The 26010-nt window shown below is 44.6% G+C and overlaps 1 protein-coding gene across 4 annotated transcripts in view; it reads left to right on the top strand.

Annotated features, from left to right (window-relative positions):
• The window catches only part of ZXDC (ZXD family zinc finger C), a 105423-nt gene that overhangs the window by 12483 nt on the left and 66930 nt on the right, over nucleotides 1–26010 (top strand). For 3 of the 4 annotated variants that reach the window (XM_027583204.2, XM_027583206.2, XM_027583203.2), the window contains exons 6-8: nucleotides 5139–5827; nucleotides 6934–6996; nucleotides 7652–7736. In XM_027583204.2, coding sequence (XP_027439005.2) covers nucleotides 5139–5827; nucleotides 6934–6996; nucleotides 7652–7736 — 837 coding nt within the window. The remainder of the gene's footprint in view (nucleotides 1–5138; nucleotides 5828–6933; nucleotides 6997–7651; nucleotides 7737–26010) is intronic. The other variant, XM_027583205.2, reaches the window with a different exon arrangement.

A 26010-nucleotide genomic window follows, 5' to 3' on the forward strand; every position in this document is an offset into this window, starting at 1 on the left:
TGTTTCCTGAGATTAAGAATTCCTCATATGAGCGAGGTCATATGATACATGTCTTTCTCTGATTGACTTATTTCACTCAGCATAACACCCTCCAGTTCCATCCACGTCGTTGCAAATGGCAAGATCTCATTCCTTTTGATGGCTGCATAATATTCCATTGTGTATATATACCACTGCTTCTTTATCCATTCATCTGTCGATGGACATCTTGGCTCTTTCCACAGTTGGGCTATCGTGGACATTGCTGCTATAAACATTGGGGTGCACATACCCCTTTGGATCCCTGCATTTGTATCTTTGTGGTAAATACCCAGTAGTGCAATTGCTGGATCATATGGTAGCTCTATTTTCAACTGCTTGAGGAACCTCCATACTGTTTTCCAGAGTGGTTGCACCAGCTTGCATTCCCACCAACAGTGTAGGAGGGTTCCCCTTTCTCCGCATCCCCGCCAACATCTGTCGTTTCCTGACTTGTTAATTTTAGCCATTTTGACGGGTGTGAGGTGGTATCTCATTGAGGTTTTGATTTGGATTTCCCTGATGCTGAGCGATGGTGAGCACTTTTTCATGTGTCTGTTGGCCATTTGGATGTCTTCTTTGGAAAAATGTCTGTTCATGTCTTCTGCCCACTTCTTGATTGGATTATTTGTTCTTTGGGTGTTGAGTTTGATAAGTTCTTTAGAGATTTTGGATACTAGCCCTTTATCTGATATGTCATTTGCAAATATTTTCTCCCATTCTGTCGGTTGTCTTTTGGTTTTGTGGACTGTTTCTTTTGCTGTGCAAAAGTTTTTTATCTTGATGCAATTCCAATAGTTCATTTTTGCCCTTGCTTCCCTTGCCTTTGGCAGTGTTTCTAGGAAGAAGTTGCTGCGGCTGAGGTTGAAGAGTTTGCTGCCTGTGTTCTCCTTTAGGATTTTGATGGACTCCTGTCTCACATTTAGGTCTTTCAACCATTTGGAGTCTGTTTTTGTGTGTGGTATAAGGAAATAGTCCAGTTTCATTCTTCTGCATGTGGCTGTCCAATTTTCCCAACACCATTTGTTGAAGAGACTGTCTTTTTGCCATTGGACATTTTTCCTGCTTTGTCAAAGATGAGTTGACCATAGAGTTGAGGGTCCATTTCTGGGCTCTCTATTCTGTTCCACTGATCGATGTGTCTGTTTTTGTGCCAGTACCATACTGTCTTGATGATGACAGCTTTGTAATAGAGCTGGAAGTCCGGAATTGTGATGCCGCCAGCTTTGCTTTTCTTTTTCAACATTCCTCTGGCTATTCGGGGTCTCTTCTGGTTCCATACAAATTTTAGGATTATTTGTTCCATTTCTTTGAAAAAAAGTGGATGGTATTTTGATGGGGATTGCATTGAATGTGTAGATTGCTCTAGGTAGCATTGACATCTTCACAATGTTTGTTCTCCCAATCGATGAGCATGGAATGTTTTTCCATTTCTTTGTGTTTTCTTCAGTTTCTTTCATGAGTATTTTATAGTTTTCTGAGTACAGATCCTTTGCCTCTTTGGTTAAATTTATTCCTAGGTATTTTATGCTTTTGGGTGCAGTTGTAAATGGGATCGAGTCCTTGATTTGTCTCTCTTCTGTCTTGTTGTTGGTGTATAGGAATGCCACTGATTTCTGTGCATTGATTTTATATCCTGCTACTTTACTGAATTCCTGTGTGAGTTCTAGCAGTTTTGGGGTGGAGTCTTTTGGGTTTTCCACATACAGTATCATATCATCTGCAAAGAGTGAGAGTTTGACTTCCTCTTTGCCGATTTGGATGCCTTTGATTTCTTTTGGTTGTCTGATTGCCGTGGCTAGGACTTCTAATACTATGTAGAATAGCAGTGGTGATAGTGGACATCCCTGCCGCGTTCTTGACCTTAGGGGAAAAGCTCTTAGCTTTTCCCCATTGAGAATGATATTCGCTGTAGGTTTTTCATAGATGGCTTTTATGATATTGAGGTATGTACCCTCTATCCCTATACTCTGAAGAGTTTTGATCAAGAAAGGATGCTGTACTTTTTCAAATGTCTTTTCTGCATCTGTTGAGGGGATCATATGATTCTTGTTCTTTCTTTTGTTAATGTATTGTATCATGTTGATTGATTTGCAGATGGTGAACCATCCTTGCAGCCCAGGGATAAATCCCACTTGGTCGTGGTGAATAATCCTTTTAATGTACTGTTGGATCCTATTGGCTAGTATTTTGGTGAGAATTTTTGCATCCATGTTCGTCAAGGATATTGGTCTGTAATTCTCCTTTTTGATGGGGTGTTTGTCTGGTTTTGGGATCAAGGTAATGCTGGCCTCATAAAACGAGTTTGGAAGTTTTCCTTCCTTTTCTATTTTTTGGAACAGTTTCAGGAGAATAGGTATTAATTCTTCTTTAAATGTCTGATAGAATTCCCCTGGGAAGCCATCTGGCCCTGGGCTTTTGTTTGTTGGGAGATTTTTGATGACTGCTTCAATTTCCTTAGTGGCTATAGGTCTGTTCAGGTTTTCTATTTCTTCCTGGTTCAATTTTGGTAGTTGATACATCTCTAGGAATGCACCCATTTCTTCTAGGTTATCTAATTTGCTGGCACAGAGTTGCTCATAATATGTTCTTCTAATTGTATTTCTTTGGTGTTGGTTGTGATCTCTCCTCTTTCATTCATGATTTTGTTGATTTGGGTCATTTTTCTTTTTGATAAGAAAAGAGAAATGATAAGAAAACCCCTGGCCAGGGGATTATCAAGCTTGTTAATTCTTTCAAAGAACCAGCTCCTAGTTTCGTTGATCTGTTCTACTGTTCTTTTGGTTTCTAGTTCATTGATTTCTGCTCTGATCTTGATTATTTCTCTTCTCCTGCTGGGTTTAGGCTTTATTTGCTGTTCTTTCTCCAGCTCCTTGAGGTGTAGGGTTAGGTTGTGTATTTGAGACCTTGTTTCTTGAGAAAGGCTTGTATTGCTATATACTTTCCTCTCAGGACTGCCTTTGCTGTATCCCAAAGATTTTGAACAGTTGTGTTTTCATTTTCATTGGTTTCCATGAATTTTTTTAATTCTTCTTTAATTTCCTGGTTGACCCATTCATTCTTTAGTAGGATGCTCTTTAGCCTCCATGGATTTGAGTTCTTTCCTACTTTCCTCTTGTGAATGAGTTCTAGTTTCAAAGCATTGTGGTCTGAAAATATGCACGGAATAATCCCAATCTTTTGGTACCAGTTGAGACCTGATTTGTGACCTAGGATGTGATCAGTCCTGGAGAATGTTCCATGGGCACTAGAGAAGAATGTGTATTCCGTTGCTTTGGGATGGAATGTTCTGAATATGTCTGTGAAGTCCATTTGGTCCAGTGCTTCATTTAAAGTCTTTATTTCCTTGTTGATCTTTTGCTTAGATCTGTCCATATCAGTCAGGGGGGTGTTAAAGTCCCCCACTATTATTGTATTGTTGTCAATGTGTTTCTTTGCTTTTGTTATTAATTGCCTTATGTAATTGGCTGCTCCCATGTTAGGGGCATAGATATTTACAATTGTTAGATCTTCTTGTTGTATAAACTCTTTAAGTAGGATATAGTGTCTTGATACTATTTTTAAACTTCGAAGTAGTTTGACAGCTAAAGAAGATAATACTTGGGATTTGGTTATTTATTTTGGGAGGGTCTGTAGTGGATTTCTTTCATAGGTTTGCATTAGAACTATAACAGGCACTCTTGGAGCTGGTATCCACCACTGGAAGGTATGAGTTTGGGATTAGCTAACAGTTGGTGTAGGAGGAATAGAGCCAGAGAACTGAGAGAGTCTTTTCCCTTTGGCTGGGCACTGACATTTTCTAGAAGCTTCAGCTACAAATTTCTTGGGAAGGATTAACTTCAGGGCCTTGTTTGGCTCCCTTACCCAAATACTTTGTATTCCCATCTTTCTGTTTACTTGGTGCTTGAAGAGTCCTAGGATTTGGGATGGTTGATTGGGTGTACTGGTGTATAAATCTCTGACTTGAATATTCCCTGAAATTTTTTAACATTTTATTTTTAAGTAATTTCTACACCTAACGTGGGCTCGAACTCACAACTCCAACCGAGATCAAGAGTCATGTGCTCTGCCAACTAAGACTGGCACCCCTCAATGAAATTTTGTAAAAGTATGTTAATGCTCATTATTCCTCCAAGGGTAGCCTGTTCATGTTACTTAATTGAATAACAGAGAATCAAATATTTGAAGAGTGATGTGAACAACTGAGACTGAGTGAACAATTAAGACTAAAGAGGGATTTACTAAATTATTTTTGCTGTAATCATTAAGTGATTAATGGGGCCAGGCGCTGGTGCCTGGTGCTGAAAAGACATTGTGGGTCAGATAGATTCCCTACCCTCAGGATGATCATGGCCTAGGGGGAGGAAGGAGTGTTGGAGGTTGCAAATATAGTGGTTGGGGGAGAAGGGGGAGCCCATCAGGAGAAGCTCCATGGAGGGGACACAGCTCCAGAGTGCCTGGGGGCTGATGGTCTTAGTTCTCTGTAGTTCTAGGGTTGGGACCTTGAGCCAGGGCCTTGATCCCAGAGCATGACAGACAGGACAGTTTTTTTTTTCTCCCCCCACTGATCATCCCCAGATGACTCAAATTTGTTTTGGAATGGCAGCTAGTTGTGGAGTGGGGCATAGATTTTGATGAGACACGAGCTGATACCAGCCGATTCCAAAAATATCCCAGAGCCAGAGTTCAGCTTGTTTCTGACTTCTGAAGACTTGTGTTCTGTGGAAGGTTTTACGGGCTTCTGAGCACAGTTCTTGTTGTGTAGCAGAAAGAGTATAGGGTTTGAAGCCAGAAAGACATGGATTCAAGTCTTGTCTCTTTCTATTACCAGCTGATGTCACTTTAGGAAATGTTATTTAGACTCTCAGGTCATTTCCTATCTGGAGAAATCCCTGTGAGCTCCAGGATTTGTGATACTGTCTGTAGAATGCCTGATAGGTTATCAAGCAATGCATTTCTTCAGTGAGTGGCCACCTTTGATGTACCAGGCTGCAGGGACAGGAGGAGTAGATGTTGATGTTACCTTGAAGGGTTGCTTGCTACATAACGTCTCAGCACAAACAAAACTTCCGAGTCTGCTAAAGTGCATAAAACAACTGGAGTGTTCATTTCTCTTTCAGATCTCTTCCCTCAGCTTGGAGCTCCGAGTTCTCTTACGCACAGCAGTGAGCTTGGCAGCCCAGGCCAAAGTGAGCTCAACAACATAGACCTGGCAGCGCTCTTCTCTGATGCACCCGGTGATGGTGGTAGTGTGGCGGGGGCCTCAGATGAGGCGCTGAACTCTGGAATCCTGACTATTGATGTTACTTCTGTGAGCGCCTCACTCGGAGGGAACCTTCCTGCTAATAATAGTTCCTTGGGGCCCATGGACCCGCTGGTGTTGGTGGCCCACAGTGACATCCCTCCGAGCCTGGATAGCCCTCTTGTTCTTGGCACAGCAGCCACAGTTCTTCAGCAGAGCAGCTTCGGTGTGGATGACGTGCAGACTGTAAGCGCAGGAGCATTAGGCTGTCTGGTAGCTCTGCCTGTCAAGAACTTGAGTCCAGACACACAGGCTTTGACCTCAGGTGGTCATTTAGCAGGCAACACCACCACACTGACCTCTCCGAGCCCCCCACCTGGAAACACCGGTGGCCCAGAACTGCTGGCTCCAATCAAAGTGGAACCGGACTCACCTCCCGGCCCCGACACCGTGAGGCAGCAAGAACGGAGCCGAGTGGTGCCCAGGTCGGTGTTCTGCAGCCCTGCGGAAAAGCACAGTCTTCAGAAAGACACGGGGCTCAGTGCGGGGACCGGCAACTTCTATTTGGTATGAAGTGCTCTATTCAGTCACCACCGCCTAACTCGCTTCTCTTACACTCAGTTTTGAGGATGTTCTGGATTAATCGTTCATGTGCAGACATTTCTTACTGGTTTGTGAAAAGACGGAGCCCTGGACTACAAGTCTGGAAATCTGAATTCTGATCTTGAGTCTGGAACTGACTAGGTTTTACGACCTTGAGGAAATCACTTACCTGTCTGAGCCTTAAGTTCTCATTTATTTCTAAAATGAGGGGGTTTGGCTAGATGATTTCTAAGGTCCTTTTGAGTTCTGTGATTCTGTGATGATGTGTTTCTTTTCTTGAAAAAAAAAAATGGGGTATTTCATAATGTTGAAATGTTCTGCCTTTGTGCTTTTCACGGAATAACAGGTCCTTAGACTTAGTAATGGCCAGAGGAAGAGGACTCATGACATCAGGTTTAATGGAAACTTTAAATCCATGCAAATTAGAATTAACAAGGAAAAAAGGGAGTGGTTTGTGAGCTTTTGTTTCTGGAGGCTTATAAGAGTACTTCTCCAATTTTGAGGCTCGACCGTTAATATACTTTAATTATATTTATGTCAGTTAATACATTTAATATAATTTAATTTAAAATTATTTAATTAAAGATTCTTGGGGGAGAGTCTGATTATTTCCTCAGTTTCAGATGGGTATGATCAAATAGGTTTTTTCTTTGTGGCACAGGTTAAATTTGTTGGTGATATTTATATTGTTCAAAATGTTAAATCTTATTTTACCCCAGTTTTTTATTTTTTAAAGTTAAATCCTTTGAATTTGAATCAGTTGTGAGGGATGTGGTAACCCATCTACCATGAGCCTTTCAGTCTGAGAGAAGCAGTCTGTCATACCTTTTCTAATGGCTCCCACTTGTCGGTGGCATAGCTATACTTGGCAGCCTTTGCTTAGGTGGCTAGAGGGGGAGATGGCCGAGGCTCAGAGGTCAGTGGGGAGGCAGGGCTTGTGTGGAGGGCCTTGGTGCCTTGGGAAACCATAGTTCCTTGGTGCCACTGCATCTCCAGAACCGTAACTGTGGGTGGAGGCAGGATGAGCCGCCATGACCTTGATCCTGACTCCTTGTTCATTTTCTCGCTAGCTGTGTGACGTTGGGCTGCCTCGATTCTCTGAGCACAGATGGTGTGTGGTGAATGGGTTACAGGTATGCCACAAGCTGTTGAGGGATGTTCTTTTTCTTTTTGTAGTGGTAAGCATTAAGCTGTTTTTCTTATCAAACGTTCACAAATTTACAGAAGTGAAGTCCCATTTGAATACTGTTTGGCTCCCTCCGTAACCTTTCTGAATTCAGTAATGTAGTTCTTGTTTTGGTGTATATAACTTTTGAGTCCGGCACCTGCCACCAGAGCGGCCTCTGTAGTGGGTATATGAAATAAGACCTCCCTGGGTCTGCCGTACAAGTGTTGTGTGGCAGGTGCTGGAGAATGTTGAGAAGTGCTGCAGTTAATTAATCCTGAACCACCAAGGGAAGGCTGGTTGTTTCAGACAGCAGAGAAGTATGTAACTCCTTTTATAACAGTTTCTGTGTAAAGTATTTTAATATGTTTTAGACTTTGGAGGAATAAACTTTGCTTCTCTGGATAATAAAATTATGTATATTGTTCCAACTCTCATTCTGTTTAGTTGTCACTATAATTGGATGTAACATTTGATTCTCCGTGAACCTTTGCTGGAGATCCTCAAAGATTATTGGACTCTACTCTGTTCAGGAGGCAAACTTAGTACATTTCCGTAGTTCCCTTGCTACCCTTCCTTTACTATTCGGAACGAGTGACTGACACACTTTTCTTTGGTCTCAGGAAAGTGGGGGCTCAGCAAGAACTGATTCCCGAGCCATTCAACTAGCCAAGAAAAAAAAGCAGAAAGGAACTGGGAGCAACGCAGGTGAGGCTGTGTGTGCTGGGGGATTGAGGGATCTGAGTCACCCTGGGCCTTAATTAAGGACAGAAGAAACACGCAGAATAGGTGTTTCTATGTTCTTTGTGTTACTTTTATGTTCAAAATGCCCTTTATCAACTCCTTAGTTTTATGTGAACTTAAGAAAAAATTATCAGCAAAATTTCCAGCATCAGTATGGACATGTTTTATTTATCTAAAAAAAGCTGTGCAAAAGTTAGTGGTCACAGACTCCAATGTCTGTTGCCTAGCAGGCTGCTAGGACAAAGAACAGACTGGCCAGGTGTCAGAAGAGCAGAGGTGTGAACCTAATGCTAACTGGCCACTGGCCCCTGACCTTGGCATTAGGAAGAGCCTGGGGACAGGCTTCTGCTGTCCCAGGAGCAAGGTTCCATGGAGCCAGCCCCTGGGTGGCACATGGCATTGTGGATATCCAGTTCCGAGTTCTGTTGAAATCTTGTCATTTCAAAATGTCAGCAATTTTTCTGGAATTTTTTTAAAAAACACTCATTGGACCAAACCGGACCTAGTTTGTGGCCTCATGTACCTATCTGTCCGTCCATCCAGAAAGTGGAATAGAGGGATGCGGTACTTAAAGAGACTGTGGTAATCCTTTTGTAAAGGTAACAGTGATTTCTTCTAATACCATTTTCTGTGTATTTCATGTGTCTCTTTATCTAAAATTTGTTTGACTAGTATCAAAGGGTAGGGTGCCTGGGTGACTCGGTTAAGTGTCCGACTCTTGGTTTCAGCTCAGTTCATGAACTCATGGGTCGTGGGATCGAGCCCTGAGTCAGGCAGTGCACTCGGCAGGGAGTCTGCTGGAGATACTCTCTCTTTTCCTCTCCTTCTGCCCCTCCTCCCACACACGTGTGTGCTCACTCTCATGCTCTCTCTGAAAAAAATAGTGATTTCTATAATCAGAGAAAATGTACAATGAATTGTACAAATTACACAACAATGAATTATACAATGTAGGGTTAGCAGTACAGTTTATGTCTTTCTGTTCTTAATATCATGGCTTCTTTAACTCCCTCTTTTCTTTTTTTTTTTTTTAAAGATTTTATTTATTTGAGAGAGAGAGAAACAGCATGAGAGGGGAGAAGGTCAGAGGGAGAAGCAGGCTCCCCACTGAGCCGGGAGCCTGATGTGGGACTCGATCCCAGGACTCTGGGATCATGACCTGAGCCGAAGGCAGTTGCTTAACCAACTGAGCCACCCAGGCGCCCCTAACTCCCTCTTTTCTGTTAATCAGTTTTCGTAAAGCAGATATTGCCCTATAACGGATGTCGTTCATGTTCATGTTCAGTGTGACTCGGGAAGGGTTCAGGGCAGTTCAGAAAGTGTCCAGATGGCACTTGAAGAGATAATAAAAGAAGGTGTGTGTTGGGCGTGGGAGAGGAGATATGTAGAGCAAAAGAATTCAGCACGGACTAGGTAAAGTCTGTGAAGGAAGCCAGATGCTTTTAACCTGATAGGATAATCTCCATTTGAAGGAAGAAGAACACTGAGCATTCAGGTATATAGGTATATAGTACGTGTTACATTGATTGCATTGCTTTGGGGTGGCCTCTGTAGAGGTGGTTTTATTTATTTTTAATTGTTCTTATAAATATTTCAGCATTATCTTTTAATAAGAAGGTCTCTTAAAAACATAGTCATATGCTATTCTTTAAAAAATAACAGTATTTCCTTAATATCTAGCAAGTGTTAAAATTTTCAGTTGTCTCAAATGCTGTAAATGTTTCTTATAACTCTCTGCTTAAATCGGAATCCAAGTAAGTTCCTCTTGGAACAACTCTTGTTTGATATGTTTCTTAAGTATCTTTAACATGTATAGGTCTCTTCCTCCGTTTCTCTCCCATGTATTTGTGGAAGAAACTGGGTGGCTTGTCCTGTCGAGTTGGCCAGTCTAGATTTGCCTGATGTCATCGCTATGCTGTAGTTTTAACAGGTTCCTCTGTCTTCTGTGCTCTCTGTAAATCAGTAATTACATTTAGAGGCTTGATCTGATTGAACTTTGATCTGGTGGGTTAGCTGTCGGGGGGTTGACAAAACTCATTTGCCAGTGGTGGGGTGCTCTTCCAGAGGTCCCAGATATCTGGTGGTCGGTCTGTCCTGTGTTGTAAGCAGCCATTGATGACCAGTGACTAGATTTATTAATTCCTGAGGGTTTGCAGAAGGATATTTCTCATTACTAGCTAGACTATTTCTGTAAAGAGCAGCTTCTCATCCATCCTTTACCTTGAAGTCCATTCATACTGGAATGTCAGGATAAATGAATCTTTTTCTTTATCAGTTTTCAAAATAATGAACTGGTTTCTTTGCATCCTCCAGTGGTGGTCAGAGTATTTTTTTACACTCATTGATTTAAACATTTTATAGGCTTTTAAGGGGAAATAGAAATCTGGAACCTGCCACATATCCAACCTCCAAATGTATATATATGTAGTAGAAGAATTTTCTTGTATTTATGAAGGCTTACATCTTTGCCCCCCACATATCTTTCTTGAAAAGCCCTCTTGAAGTCTTGTCATCAGCCAAGAGATAGAGGAATAATCCCTTTTCCAGAATCTTTGGGGCCAACTCTATTCCCCCCCCATGCAATTTTATTTTACTAGAACTTCAGACTTTTTCAGACTTGTGGAAAAAATGATTCCCTAGTTGGCCATACTCTGTGAATATTGTTACTCGTTCGTGTTTTCTAGCTGTAGTACCCTTACCCAATCTCCCCTCATATTACCATCTTCCACAGTCATAGCGCGTTTACCCAAGCTAGGGAGTGATTACCGCCACAGTCCTAGGGAGTGGACTGCAGACTTTATCTGGATTTGACCAGCACCCCACTGGTGTCCTTTTGCTGATCCTCTCTGGGGCCCCAGGCTGCACTTGGTTGTCACAACTCCTTAGTCTCCTACAGTCTGGGTCTGTTCCTCAGCCTTCCTTGCCCTTCATGATACATTTGAAGAGTGCTGGTCCTTTACTCTGCTTGGGCCTGATGCTTTGTTTATTAGGCTGAGGTGATGGATTTTTTTGGAGCCAGAAGTGAGGTACCTATCTCATTGTGTCTTATTGGGGTCCATGCAATAAACATATTACAGGTGATGTTAACCATTATCACTGATTAAGGTGTTGTCTGCCAGATTTCTCCATCATGAAGTTACTGTTTTTTCTTTTACATTGAATAAATAACTTATTTTAAGGTAGATACTTTGAGATGATGTGCAAATCTCAGGGATCTGCAAGATGACCCTGACTTCTGACACCAGCTAGAAAAGTTCAAGGGTCTCCGAGACCACTCTTAGGTACACTAATTCTCTAGGACGGCTCAGAACTCAGTTATAGATTATTGGAGTGAAAGGATATAGAATAAAGTCAGCCAAGGGAAGAGGAGGGGCATAGGGCAGGCTACAGTTAAGTTCCTAGTGTGAAGCTTCCCATCAGCCTCTCCTTGGAGTTGTAGACAATGCTAACTTCTCCCATTGTGTGACAGTATACATGAAGTATTGCCAACCAGGGGAGCTTACCTTGGTCTTCATGTCCAGACATTTATCAGGTCTTGATTGCACAGATGGCTGCCTGTCCATGAGGCTGACTTAGTCTCCAGCCCCTCCGAAGGTCAAGCTGACACTGTGACCCAAGACCTACACTGTAAGTCACACTGTTAGACTCTCTGGAGTAGCTGAGAACTCCCAGGTAAACAGACATGCTTCCCAGGTAGGACTTTCCAAGGACCTTGTGATTTCTTCTCAGGAGCCAGGGGCAAAGGCCAGACTTGACCTTGGGCAAGGTTAATCTGCCCCTGCATTCTGTACAAATATCCTGTTTCTCCTTAAATCTCCCATCAATTCAGTGCTTACGGGTAGATTTTGTTACTGTGATGTTCTAGTGATGATTTTTTTCCCCCTTATTCTTGTACATTTATTAGACAATTTCCGTAAAGAAAAGGTGTCTCTTCTTCTTCATTTATTCACTTATATCAGTATGGACTCAAAGGTGGTTATCCTTTAGGCTGTTATAAGGAATGTTGGACTATAATGAGTATTATCAGTATTTATTTTGCTGCAGATTGTTCCAGCTTTCACCACTGGGAGCTCTTTTGGTTGGATTCTTGTGCCCTTTCGACGTGCCCTGGCTTTTTAGGGGGGCATTTCCCTACTTTCTGGCACCATCGGTGTTTTCCCTGCTCCAGCCCAGTATTCAGCCACTCCCCCAAGGGGTGCTGTTCCTTTTATTAGGAAAATGTATTAGAAACCAAGGTCTGGGTGCTCCGTGTGGTTGTTGCTCATTGCTACTCAGCTGTCATTGTGTCTAGGCCCTCCCAGCAGACAGTGCTAGGAAATATCTTCATGTACATTAACATGCTGGCTGTGTTTTGAATTCAAAATATTTCACGTTTTAGAATGGTAATAAGGTAAGCAAGACTAAGATTTGTAACCATGCATGTAAGTATTTATATGAGAACTTATTCTGTATTTCTTAACATGCTCAGTTACTACATCAGCACTTTTCAGTTAAATATATTCATTTAATATGAGTTCAGGTCAGGTGTTGGCTGGTAATTATTTTTGGCACCAAATTTAGGCGGGGGAAATGTGGGTTTGGGAGCTTTTTGGGTTTCAGGATTAGAAGATTGTTGTGTAGTAAGTCTAAACAGAGAAGTTGAAGGGAAACAGGACTTAGTGGAATTAAGTCACTTAAACACAGTTGGGATTTTATTATCACTGTAAAGTGCAGAGTGCACATACTGATTCTTATAAAATGTGCAGTCTGAATGATTTGAAAAATAAGGTATAGGGTCTAAAATTCAAGATTATTCCCATTGGGTTGCTATTGCATATAGAAAATAAAATTATGCCAGTTTCTTTATCTTTAGTATTGTGGTTTACCCCCTCAAAATAAACCAAGAATACTTTCTCAACATAAAAAAGCAAAGAGAAACTTTCATTCTTGAATCTGATAGCGAAACAAACTTTTTTTTTTTTTAATGTAACCAACTATGAATAGATGTGTACCTTTCTTGTCTCTAAGCTGGGGAAAGGAAAGAACGGTTAGGACTTACAGGAAGACACAGTAAACAGCAAAACCTACTGACTGCCCTTTTTCTTGACTGAGTCAAAAAGGAAAATCCCAATTCTGCATTGTCTAAAAGAGGCACACCCTAGATGGAAATATTTAGGAAGGTTAAAATTTAAGACCAGATAAAACAAAAATCACAAGGGGTCAATACTAATGTCATAGGTGTGGAATTCAAAAGAAACAATTGGGGCAGAGAAGATTTTCCCTATTTTTGGTTGCTGTTCACATCAAGACTAAGATTTCTAACCACACATGTGAGTATTTATATGAAAACTTACAATATCAAATAGGATAAAGTAAAAACATGGAAATCTAGGAGAATTGGATAAATGAAAATTTAGCAATATTGGAAATGGGTAATTTAACTCATTTGAAGATTAAGCACAAAAAAATACAGATATGGAAGATGTTTACAGTGGGATTAATAAAATTGATTTAATAGATCCTACTCCATAACCATGGGATGTTTGTTGAAATTAAACTGAACAAACTAGGCCATTAGGAAAACCATAACAAAGTCTTAGGGAGGAAAAGAACCCAACCTGGCAGTACATGCTTTTTGACACTAACATGGTAAAATAGAAAGTAAAAATTGGGGACGCTTTGGGGCCACTGGGTGGCTCAGTCGTTAAGCGTCTGCCTTCGGCTCAGGTCATGGTCCCAGGGTCCTGGGATCAAGCCCCGCATCGGGCTCCCTGCTCAGCGGGAAGCCTGCCTCTCCCTCTCCCACTCTCCCTGCTTGTGTTCCCTTTCTGGCTGTCTCTCTCTCTGTCAAATAAATTAAAAAAAAAATCTTCAAAAAAAATAAGGGCACCTGGGTGGCTCAGTCGGTTAAGTGTCTGCCTTCAGCTCAGGTCATGATCCCAGGGTCCTGGGATCCAGCCCCACATTAGGCTCTCTGCTCAGCGGAGAGTCTCCTTCTCCTTCCCCCTGCTCTTGCACTCTTGCTCTCTCGCTCTCCCTCTCAAATAATAAAATCTTTAAAAAAAGCAAAAAAAAAAGTAAAAATTACTTGGAAAACAAAAGAACCTACTAAACTCTGGGAAAAGAAATAAAAGTTGATTATAGATAGTTACAGAAAAACTGGATCACCATCCAGTTATGAGTGTGAATTGAACAAGCAGCTTCTCTGCTTACTTTCTCCTTTGTAAAATGGTTAATAAAAGCACCTACTCAGGATTCTTGTGGGAATTAAATGAGATGATACAGGTGAGGTGCTTAAAAGCAGTCAGTGTCAGCTTCTTGTTAGGTATGCAGGCAAGGGATGTGACCAGAGCCAGACGGAAGCTAAGGGAGACAGAGGCATAATTAGAAAAGTGGGGTGCCTGGGTGGCTCAATCATTCATTAAGCGTCTGCCTTCGGCTCAGGTCATGATCCCAGGGTCCTGGGATCGAGCCCCGCATTGGGCTTCCTGCTCGGCAGGAAGCCTGCTTCTCCCTCTCCCACAACCCCCTGCTTGTTTTCCCTCTCTGTCTCTCTCTGTCAAATAAATTAAAAAAATCTTAAAAAAAAAGAAATTAGGGGATCCTGGGTGGCTCAGTCAGTTAAGTGTCTGCCTTCGGCTCGGGTCATGATCCCAGGGTCCTGGGATCGAGCACCGCATTGAGCTCCCTGCTCAGCAGGAAGCCTGCTTCTCCCTCTCCTGCTCCCCCTGCTTATTTCAAGATGGAAAAAGAACATACCTAAGGAGAGTCAGATCCAGATTTTGACATTGATTGTGCAACCTATTCATGATTAAAAAACATTCTCTGTGGGCCAAACAAAACATCCTTCAGTGGGTACAGCCCCTCACCTGTTAGTGTCTCCCTCCATCTGAGTGGTTTTAGCTAGAGTAAAAAAGCATAAGTGAATTCCACTGATTGAGTGGAAAGTAAATAGCCTGCAAACTGTATGGTAATACATTGGAGTACTTGCAGTAGAATGCATAATTTCCCATAGAAATCACATTATTCAAAAAGAAGAGTATAAATAGTTTAGCAACCCCCAAATGAAGTTAGTATTTCAGAGGCTCATGCTTACCTGATGGTTATACAGAAGATTCGACTCTTCTGTGGAATTATGTACATTAAATGGTATTCAAGGGCTCTGTGGAGAAGGGGAAACTCCCCATGATCTGGATACCAAAGCCTGACAAGGATAACCTCTAAAAGGAGAGCTGTAGATTGAAGACTTACAAAAATACATGGGGAATGTTCTAAATAAAATACACTTATGATTTGGCAAAATATTTTAACATTCTGACCAAGTGGGGTTTAGTCCTATAGCTTGAGAGTGATTTAATATTAGGAAGTCTGGTACTTAGGTTATGTTTTCTCAGTAGATTTTGTATTTATTGAAAAAATTGGTATCCATTATTGGTAGAAGTAGGAATGTAATAAAGATCCCATAGCCCAAACTAAGAGCCAACATCGTACTTACTGGTGACTTACCGAAGGCATTCCACATGTGCACCAGAATTACTTTTATTCTCATTGTTACCCTTGCTGTTTAATATTGCTCTGGAGGTTCTTGCCATTGAAATCAAGAAAAATAAGAACTTGTAGGGAGGAGACAGTAACTTCAGAGATAATTTGACTGCTTATTTGAAAACCCCATAGAATCAACTGAAAACTGGTTAGAACTTAAAAGACATTGAAGTGACCACTTATAACATAAACGTGTAACCATCAGCAGTGTCCTGTGTGGCAGCAGTAGCTAGTTAGGAAATGCAGTGGAGAGAATAGCTCATGCACAGTAGCAAAAAAATTCCAGACCAACTAGGGGGAAATTTCTAAGTGGACAGGACATAGAGGAGGAGGAGAAGACAACAAAACTTGACTGAGAGATGATGCTCCCAGATGTCCGGACTCCGTTTGGATAGCATCCCTGCTGAGTGCCACGCTGGGTCACCACTGCTTGCATTTTGATATGGGAGTTGAGGCGGGGGCGGAGGGAGCTTTGGATAAACAAAAACAGTAAATCAAATGGTAAATGTGAATAAAACAAGGAAACGGGTCTGTAATGGTTTGTGGTTTTTAATAGGGTAGAGAGAGGCCTCAACAGAGGAGGAGACAATGGAGGTGAGGAAGGGAGCCCTGCGGACAGATCTGGGCAAAGTCCCTTCGAGCCTGAGGCTGGAAAGTGCTCTCAGCAGAAAGGCCTTGGTTGTCAGAGTGGGGAGGCCCAGGGCGGCCTTTTCAGAAGTGGTCAGAGAGTTGGTGGGAGGCCAGGCTAAGTTTAGGGCTACTTAGGGCCTCAGGTCATTGTTTGAACTTTGGCTTTCACTCCGAGGCAGATGGGGAGACAAAGAGGCATAATTAGAAAAGTGGGGCGCTGGGGTGGCTCAGTCATTCATTAAGTGTCTGCCTTCGGCTCAGGTCATGATCCCAGGGTCCTGGGATCGAGCCCCCACATCAGGCTCCCTGCTGAGCGGAAAGCCTGCTTCTCCCTCTCCCACTCGCCCTGCTTGTGTTCCCTCTCTCGCTGTGTCTCTCCCTGTCAAATAAATAAAATCTTTAAAAAAAGAAAAGTGACATGATCTTTTGAAAAGGATCATTCCAGCTGCTTTTCTGAAAATAAACTGTAAGGGGCAAGGAGAGCAGGTAGGGGGTTCTTGTAGTCCTCAGTAGGAAATGACCGTGGCCACGGGCAGATGGTGGCCACCAGTGGGAAGAGGTGGGTAAATCCTGGATCTGTCTTGAAGATAGAGCCAACAAGATTTGCTGACAGTTGTGGGGCTTGGGAGAGAAAGAGGTCATTATTGTAGACATGCTAACTCTTCCCACAGTGTTTCATGCAATTCCATTAGAAATTCTGAGGGGATTTCGGAGCACTTGCTTAGGAACCTGTGGTCAGGGATTCCTGAGGCTGCATGGGAAACTATCCTGGAGGATTTGCCCTGTGTTTGTGGGGACATCTCACAGGTGACAACCACTGAAAAACTGTGGTGGTGCTGTGTCCCTTAGGCCAGGACACAGGGACGCTCATTGATCGATAGGCCTGAGACCTACACACTCTTCTTTGTGTGTTGTCAAGGTGGCTCTTCTGATTATCAGCAAATGAGTAATGGCCTTTTGAGGAAAAGACTAAAATTCCATATAGGATAAAGAAGATGAGAGGCTTAAGGTTTTTTAAAAGCATGGGCAGCTGTCTGGATAGCCAGCACTCGTTTTGTCCTCATTTGTGCGCTTTCTGTGGTTTAGCGCGCATTTCATCTTCACAACAGCTCCCTCAGGTAGAGATTGACCACCAGCCTGCTCTACAGCTGGGCCACCAGAGCCCTTCCCCCCAGTGCACTCACTGCTCAGTGGGCCGCGATGCCCGGAGTGGAGCGGAGGCACAGGCCTTGGAGGTCAGTGGACACTGAAAGGTTTTAAATGAGCATACACAGCCTGAAATGAGAGGAAAGATGGATGCCTCCGTAGAAAAATGGGGACGGGACATGAGCAGGCGCTGTGCAGAAGGCCGCCGACAAACGAAGCAGGGGCTGTGCTTGGTGCTCCACAGGCAAGGAAACGCAGAGCCCACACGGGTGCGCATGGAACGTAGGGATGCAGTGTGACATTTCTGGATGGTCACTTGATACTGTTTGCAAGAGCCAGATGATATGCATAATGTTCAATTGTGAAATGACTATGTTGTAACTTATCTCACGGAAATACCCGGGGATCTGCGTAAACAGGCATGTGCCGCTGCTCAGTGCCGAACTGTGTGTTCCTAAATAGTTATCTCTCATCTCTACCAGGAAAGCTGCACACTTGGTGCATAGTTTTGGTAAGTCCCGCGTTCGTGAGAAATGCTGGGTGTGGTGTTGGTAGACATACTTGTGTATTTGCACAGAAACAAAAATGGTAGAACACAGACCCTTGCATGGTTAGTGGTTTTTTCTGAGTGTTGAGTTTTTAAATCATTTTTCATCATTTTTATTTTCTGTGTTTGAAAATCCATGAACTACGCAATTACAAAATACATATTAACCCCCCATTTAGGTAGTGGGGACTGGAACAGCTGTCCCCTCTGCCCCACCCCCACCCCGGGATGAAGTGTACCAATGGAGGTTTTTGGATTGCACCTGGGGCACTTGGGTGGGCTCTCCAGCTGCTTCACCTGTAAACTGAGACAGGAATAGTCTGGAATTGGTTTCCCTTCCTAGAAAGGGGTGAAGAGAGCAGCAGGGCACAGGCAGGAGCCAGGCAGCATGGAGTGGGCCCCCCTGTGGCTCCTTTAGCATCGCCAGCTTGTCCAGCACTGGAAGATGGGCATGCAGATGGAGGGCAAGGTGATAGACCTGCTTGGTGCCACTGGCCGGTCTGTGCCACTGGAATGTTTGACTAACTGGGTTGGATTGAGCCATGAAATTAAGTCAGTGATCTATTTTTTATAAAATGTATATATATATATATATTTTTTTTTAATTTTTTTTTCTCACATTAAAGGAAAAATCTTTGGGCATCTCTCACCAGGCTCCTCCCATTTCTTCCTGTTGCTGCCATGCTGAGAGCAGAAGGGCCACATTGAGGGAGACAGGAGGGAGGCCCCTGTGCGGGCTGTCTGTTAACTGGGCAGTGGCAGCAGTTGTAACTGTTTTTCTAGAAGAGAATTCTGGGAACATTGACACAGGCACTCCTGAAAGAGTAGAGTATGACCTTGAGTATCATGAGGCTCCCCAGTGGGGTGGATGGGGAGTTCGGGCTGCAACTGGAGAAAACCCTCCCTGGTGGTGTGGGAAAATGTGGGGCTTTTTCACTACCCACGAACTCCATTTAGGCACCCTGGATGGCAGGTAGGGCCTGTGACGGCAAGCCAGGTGGATTGCAGGCTGTGGGGAGGCCCTCCGTCTTGTCTTTGCTTTAGGTACTAGGTGATTTTGCTCTAGCTGCCCATGGTGGCTCCCTCTGCGCTGCTGACCTTCACCTGCCCAGGCTTAGCCCCTGTGGCTAGGGTAAGCACAACACGTTTGCCTGGAGCAGCTCTTCAAGCCGTGAGCCTCCTGGCAGTACACTTGTGGCCAAGGCCACAGCCATCTCTGGTCACTGCTCCCGTGGGGCCGAGGTTCCATGTGGTCCCCGGACGGGAGCTGTGGTTTTGAGGGCTGGCATAGCCAGAGATCTCCCGAAGCAGGGTACAGGGGCTTGGTGGCGGCCAACTTCCTGGTAGTTGTGGTGGTGGAGAAATGGGACCTCCTCTCCCTAAATCCACTGCGAGTTGAGGTGTCCTGCCCCGGGACAGTGAGCAGGTGATAAGGATTTTCTCAGTCCTGGTCCTCTAGGCCTGCCCTTTCCTGACAAGCCGCTGTCACTTACTTTGGTTTCTGTTAGCTTTATCCTGCCCCACGCTGTTCCCTGCTGGAGTGCATGTCTCGCTTCCTTTATGTCTCCTCGGTAGGTGCCTGTTCCCCTGCAGGTCCTCCCACCTCCCTGTCAAGTGAGCGTGGAAGTCTGACTCTGGCAGTCTGCTGAGAGCCCTCCCGGGCAGGTCCCTAGCCCTGGTGAGGAGGAGGCCTTTGTTCATGAAAGATGTGATTGGCTTGGCCACACATTCGAGAGCTGTGCTGCCACGTGAGGCGATTCGTGGTGACAGTGCCAAGCGGCAGCGTCTGGGGATCAGAGCACCAACTCAGGAGTCTGGAATGCAGTTGAGGTCTGCTCCTGTGGTTGCAGTGGCATTGGGCAAGCGCCTAAACTCTCTGCTGCAGCATCCTCCTCTGTTATGGGGGGCAGTACAGGACCTGCCTTTCTAGGGGGTCGTGTGGATTACACGCAAGGATTCTTGTAAAACAGCCCAGTGCTGATTGGAGGACCCAGTGCTTCGTTTAATTCCATGTAGGTTTTGCTCATCACTACCTTCAATTAGCCTTTTGTTGGAGCAGAATAAGGAAAACAATGGCAGGGCTTTGTGTCTATGTGGTTTCAGGCCCCTGGCTCTTAGAGTTCAGCTGACAGAGGTGGGAACCACGCCCCAGGAGCCCAGGCCTGCCGTCCTTGGCCAGACGTGTGTGCCCTGGTGGTCCTGAGCTGTGGATGGTGCCCGGGGATGTACTCTGTCCCATAGCCTGTCACCCTGGGACCTCCTGTACAGCCTTTTTCTGTGAAGTCTGAGTCACCCTTCCCGGCTTGCTGGTTTGACCTTCACAGGAACTGTCTTTCCTAGGCTCCCAGCCAGGATTGGCCAGTGGGAGCATTGGGCAGGAGATTAGGTGGAGGGAGGAAGGAGGAACCAGGACCTTGCTTTCATCCCACTTTGGTAGGAGTTTTATGACAATGGCTGTGTTTCCCTCGTGGTCCCAGTTCTTTCTGGGCAGCTCCTGACATAGTTCTGGTTTACGTGCACTGACCTTCTTCTGGATTCTGGGGTGGTGGTGCCTACCTGCCGTGCTGACTAGGGTGTTTGCTCCTTAGTGCGCCATCACTGGTATACCCCACTGTCAGCATGGAATCCCTCTGGGTGCAATACCTAGAGTGTTCCTGGGGCCCTGATGGGACCCTGACAGATCCCCTAATTGTAAACGGTTTCTCCAGGGCCGTGACTACATTATGGCTGCCGTGTTATCCCAAACCTTTTCCAAGGCCTCTTGCCACCACTGGCCCCCTCTGTTTCCAGGATGCTGTAGTGCTTCATCATTGCGTGTTGATTGTAGGCTCATCTGTATGTCCCTGGAAAACATCTGTACGTAGGACACAGGTGGGCAGTTGTAAGCTTCATGGTAAGGATCACCATTATAGCCCTGTACCCAATGGAGTAAAGATTCAGTCGATATTTGTTGAAAGAACAATAAAGCATGAATAGATTGCTAATCACTGGACACGTTTCAAGTACCAGCCATTCAGTTAACATGTCCCAGTGCTCCACCTGACAGAGGTGTAGCATTAATTCAAGCTGATTGTATACCCATTGTGATTCTGAGGTAGTTCTCACAGCGACCCTATGAAATGCAGGTGCTTAATACCCCGTTTTCTGGATGAGGAACCTGAGGCACAGAGAGATGAAGTTGATGGGAGGTGCACAGCTGATGGGTGACTGCACTAGGAGTAGAATCCCAGGCTGACTGGCTCCAGAGCCGTCAGCCGTACAACCCACAGGAACAGCGTGTCTCACCTTCAGCGTGTGAAGCAGACGTGGAACTGCCAGTAAAATACTGGCACCTGGATTTCAGATGACTGGGGCTTGTCCAGGGTTCCAGGAGGGTCAGGGTTAGGCCTCTGTCAATGTAATTTGCCACATCAGGAAGCCAGAGAACACGCTTACTTTCACTGATGCGAAGCAAGGCAGTTGAGAAAACTCATCATTGCTGATTTTTAAAAATAAAAACCTTAACTAGGAACTAAAAAGATTTCCCTAATAAAGAGAGCAAGTTAGAATAGCAGCTAGCATTATTTTCAGTGAGATGTGTTCCCATTATAATCGGAAGAGGCAACCAAGCTGATACTGCAATAGTATTGGACATTTTTATGGAAGCTTTAGAGAAAAATAATCAAATAGGAAGATGTGATTACCTATCGATGATGATTACTGGGCTTAGAAAACCCAAGGGAATAGACTGAAATAATTATAAGTAAGGATAACTAAGTAGCTAATTGTACAAAAAATGTTTGCACATATCACAGGAGTAGCTTTTCTACTTAGAATAATCAGAAAAACAATAATGAAAAATAGATCTCACTCACGACGGCAAGAGAAGTAGTAAAGTATCTCGGGACCACCAGTGACACACATGCAGGGCCTAGATAAGGGCCCTGTTTACAGCTTACTCTGTACCTGGATGCAACACTCAATTCTGTTAATTGACATCTTTTATTCAGTTCCTTTAAACTCCCAAAGGAACTTTTTAAAAGAAAAAAACCACCTGTCCATTTTAAGTTCATCTGGAAGAATAACTTAGTTAAAAATCTACATGCAGACTTTGAAAAAGAGATATAAGGGGGCAGGGAGACCACTGTGCTGGTGACCCAGACACTGCTGAGGAGTGTCGGTGATGAAAGTCGGCCAGTGCTCTGGTAGAGAGCAGGCCAGCTAGACAGGTGGGGCCGGCCGGAGCAGAGGCATGCGGGCCGGTAAGCAAAGGATGCACGGTCCAACAGTGGTTCCGGTAATGTTGGTTTACTCTTTGGGAAGAATAATGGTAGATTTCTTACATGCTTTCTCCCCTGTAGGTCCACCACCCAGGGAAAACCACTTCCAGCGTTTTGATGTTAAACATTTTCCCATGTGTATAAACTACACCTGTTACTTATTTCGAAGAAATGATAACACATATATTTTTATCTGCTTTTTGCTATTAAACATGAATATTTTTTCTTGTGAATAAATATATGTTTATATATATTTATATATATGGTTTATCCTTTAATAACCGTGTAGGACTGAACACATCAGGAGCTATAAAAGCGTTAAGCCCCAGTGCCCTCCACCATCCAGGATATGTAACGGGCCCAGCCTCCCATCCTGAGGAGAGTTGGGGAATAGTTACTCAGATAGTTCACTGTGTTCTGTGGTTCAGTGAGGATCCCCAGCAGAGAAAGCCTGCATGAGCCCAGAGTTATCAGGCCCCCTGACCCCTGACGCACCTGGTGGGGGGGGCAAGTGACACATCGGAGTCAGTGGTATGTAGGATCGAGAGCTGACCATATTCAGCGCAGAGCCCTCCCAGGGCGAGGATGCCACGTGCTTGGGTTGGCACTGGATTCTGTGGCTGTCAGCATAGGGGCATCTTCAGATGGTGTATGGGCAGAGCTCTTTGCCTGAGCCAGGCTGTGTGCTGCTGGCCCCACCTAATTCTGATCATGGCTCTGTGAGGTGAAGACATGCTGCAGCGCTGTTCACAGATGAGTCGGTGGGGACTCATGGTGCGCAGTGGCGTACTCCAGCTCACTTGGCTATTCCATGCCCAAATGTCTTTTAGGTCTCCTTCACGGAAGCTGACTTGCTGGCTAGCTTTACCCTTCTTTCCTCTCCCTGCTCTTTCAGGTTATCTAGCACAATCCAGTGTTTCAGGTAAATGTTGAGATTATTGAAGCAGAATTCAGTTCACTGTGAAGATGACTTGCCCTCTAAGGTTTTCTGGATTTCCACTGTGAGAAAGATTTTTTTTTATGTTTCTTGATACTGGTCTGTGAGTTAAGTTGGTCACATACATGTAGTGCCATGGCATCTTTTACTAGTGAGGATGGCTGCATGGCCATCATGGGGTCCCGTATAGAGCCTGTGTGTTGGCTTTAAGCTTTCTAGCATCCGTGGCTTAGTGGGCTTGATAGTTGACTCAGGAAGGGTGTGATTTTCAGCCATTGTACACGGTGATGACACACTAGCAGAAGGCACAGTGCACCGTCTGGGGTCATGTGACCCAGCAGCCTGCCCCGATGGCACCAGCAGGTCAAGGTGTTTTTTTCCCCTGAGCCAGGGGCAGGGCGCTCAGTGCATCAGCTCAGGTTCCCCTCTTCCGGCCCTGCCTTCTTCCTTTGAAGCTTTCTCAGGGTACTGTTGGGCAGCGTTCAGCCTGGTCTCTGGGACCTTGGGCGGACGAGAAGACTTTGAAGGGGAGGCAAGCATGGCCTTCCATGAAGGGAATCAGCCTTCCCGTTGTCATCTTCCATTTGTAATCTCTGAGACCGTGCATTTGGGTCCAGGACTTCTGCAGGCTCTCCTCTCCGCCTTTCCTTCATGACAGTGAGTCCTTCCCCACCACCAAGCTCCCTGTGGCGCAGCACCGTGGGGCATGTATAGAGCCCCAGACCCAGGACACTTCAGAGTGCTGGCTTCAGGGAGGCGCCTTGTATGGATTCATTCACACAGGCATCAAGACCGCCTCAGGGCTCTGCGTCCAGCTTGGCCTTCCTCATGCACCGGTTTTCCTAGGAGGGCATGTTGAGATGTTCTGAAATGAGATACAGTATAGGGGGGCCCTGGCAGTGTCAGCCCTCACCTTTCCCACCCTTCTGCTCTTGTCCTAGCAGGAACTGCTTTTATTTATTTATTTTTAAAGATTTTACTTATTTATTTCATAGAGAGAGACACAGAGAGAGGGAACACAAGCAGGGGGAGTGACAGAGGGAGAAGCAGGCTTCCCGCCGGGCAGGGAGCCTGATGCGGGGCTTGATCCCAGGACCCTGGGATCATGACCTGAGCTGAAGACAGATGCTGAACGACTGAGCCACCCAGGCACCCCAGCAGGAACTGCTTTTAAGGAGAATCCCACAAAAGCAGCAGTGTTCATGTATGTAAGCCTGAGCAGTTCCTTTTAGCGATGAACATTTCACTGCCAGGAAAAATCGTTAACCAGAGAAGGTGCTAGAGCACTTGTAGGTTATAGGGGCAGTGATTCTTCTCAGTGTAACTGTGGCGTCTGCGGGACTGCCAGATTGTCAGGTGCCGGATGAAGGGACAGGTTGAAAAGAGAATGTGATGCAGTGTATGTGCTAATATAGTAATTAGGATCAGTTTAGCCTATGATGTGTCACCAAGTATTCTAGTTATAGTCCGTCTTACTTCCTGCCTCTTACATCCTTTTAACAAAAATAAAATTATATTCTGGTTACTGACCAGTTTTTCAGCAGTGTATACTATTTTTTATGGAAACCTGTAACGCTGCTCTCTGGCAAAATTAAGTGGGTTCTATTTCTGATTTTGTTCACATGATTTTTACTTAATTTCCCCATCGTTTGCATAGCATACATGCTATAGCACAGATCTAGTGAAGGGACACAAGGCTTTGATCATTCTTCTTGCTTCATAGGTAACATAGAGTATGATCTGCACAGCTTTCATTGAATCATTATGAAATAAATGAGAAATGGCTCAGAATGATCTTGTTTTTATCTTACAAAGCTAGATAATAAGCATTAGATATACATATTTAAATCTTACTTTTAAAAGTTGCTTAAAAAGATACATTACTTGATGCTTTCTTTAGTTGATCTCATAGTGGTTTCCATAATATCCCTTGAAGCATGTTTCAGTATGTTTATTTGAACTGAAAAGTGGAATTGGACCTTCCATGGGGAAGGAGCGCCATCCTGACACACGGACTGCCCATGCTGTGTGGGCCCTGTGGCGTGGTTCCCCCTAAGCTGCAGCTCAGCATGCTGTAGTTGTGGTGAAATGACATTTAAAGCACACGAGCATTTGCTTGTGCTCTCTCTCTCCCTGACAAATGAATAAAATCTTAAAAAAAAAAAATCCTCAAAAAATTATTTTTCTAATTGGCAAAAAGGTATGATCTCCATGTCTGAGTCTAGCAATGAATAGTACTGACCCAAAGCCCCACGAGCCTCCTGGAAAACAGGCAGTCACACTGTTCTCCATGCATTCTCCGTACAGTGTTGCTTTTGATATTTCATCATTATCAAAGTTTTCTAATAGGTTTTGTTATTCTGGTTGGGTTTGCGTTACTAATAATTGCAACAGTAACTTGATTTTTCACATGAAGATTTCAACTCCTAGAAAATATATTTTTTAAAACTAGAATTTTAATTTATGTACATGTTTTTATCACAGGGAAATATGCTAGGGTGATAAAAGACTTCAAAGCATAACAACACATTCAGGTAAAAAGCCAGAGTTGAGCGGAGTAGCCTGCATGTTCAGGGAGAATAGCAAGTGACATGGAGTTTCTTACTGTTAAAGAAGAGTGAGCGGATCCCGGGCCCTAGCCCCTCGCTTGCTCACCCTAGTCCTAGCCCTGGTCTGCTGTCCCGAAGCTGCAGAGCGGTGGGGAGAAGCATGGACGACAGACAGAGCTAACCCAGCAGGAGGGGACTGGGGTCCCTGAGGCAGAGAAGCTGGCAGACGTACTCAAAGCTATAATGGAACTACGTTTTCCTGCAGTGAAGGGGGCACCAAATGTGCTCCCTGGAAAACCGAGACTTGCTGCCGAGGTGAAGAACCCCTCAGGCACCCAGGAAGGAAGTAGCAGGCTGTGGCCTGGCACTGCGGCTTACAGGGCCCCCCAGAGTGGAGTCTGTCAAGTGCCGAGGGTTAAGGAGCCATGACCCCAGGGTTTCATGGCAGCCAGGCTGTCCGGTGCGTGCTGCGGCCGCGGACAACCCTTCGTGTGAGCGCTCCCAGGCACGCGGGAGATGCCGCGAGGGCGATGGGCAGGAGCAGACGGGCAGCGGCGCGGGGCGCACATGGAGCACAGCGCACAGCTCGGGAGCGGGGACCTCTAGGCCGGTGTTGGCATCAAGACCGAAGGTGAACTTGCTCTAACAG

This window comes from Zalophus californianus, chromosome 1 (assembly GCF_009762305.2).
Source record: "Zalophus californianus isolate mZalCal1 chromosome 1, mZalCal1.pri.v2, whole genome shotgun sequence".
NCBI classification, from domain to species: Eukaryota; Metazoa; Chordata; class Mammalia; order Carnivora; family Otariidae; genus Zalophus; species Zalophus californianus.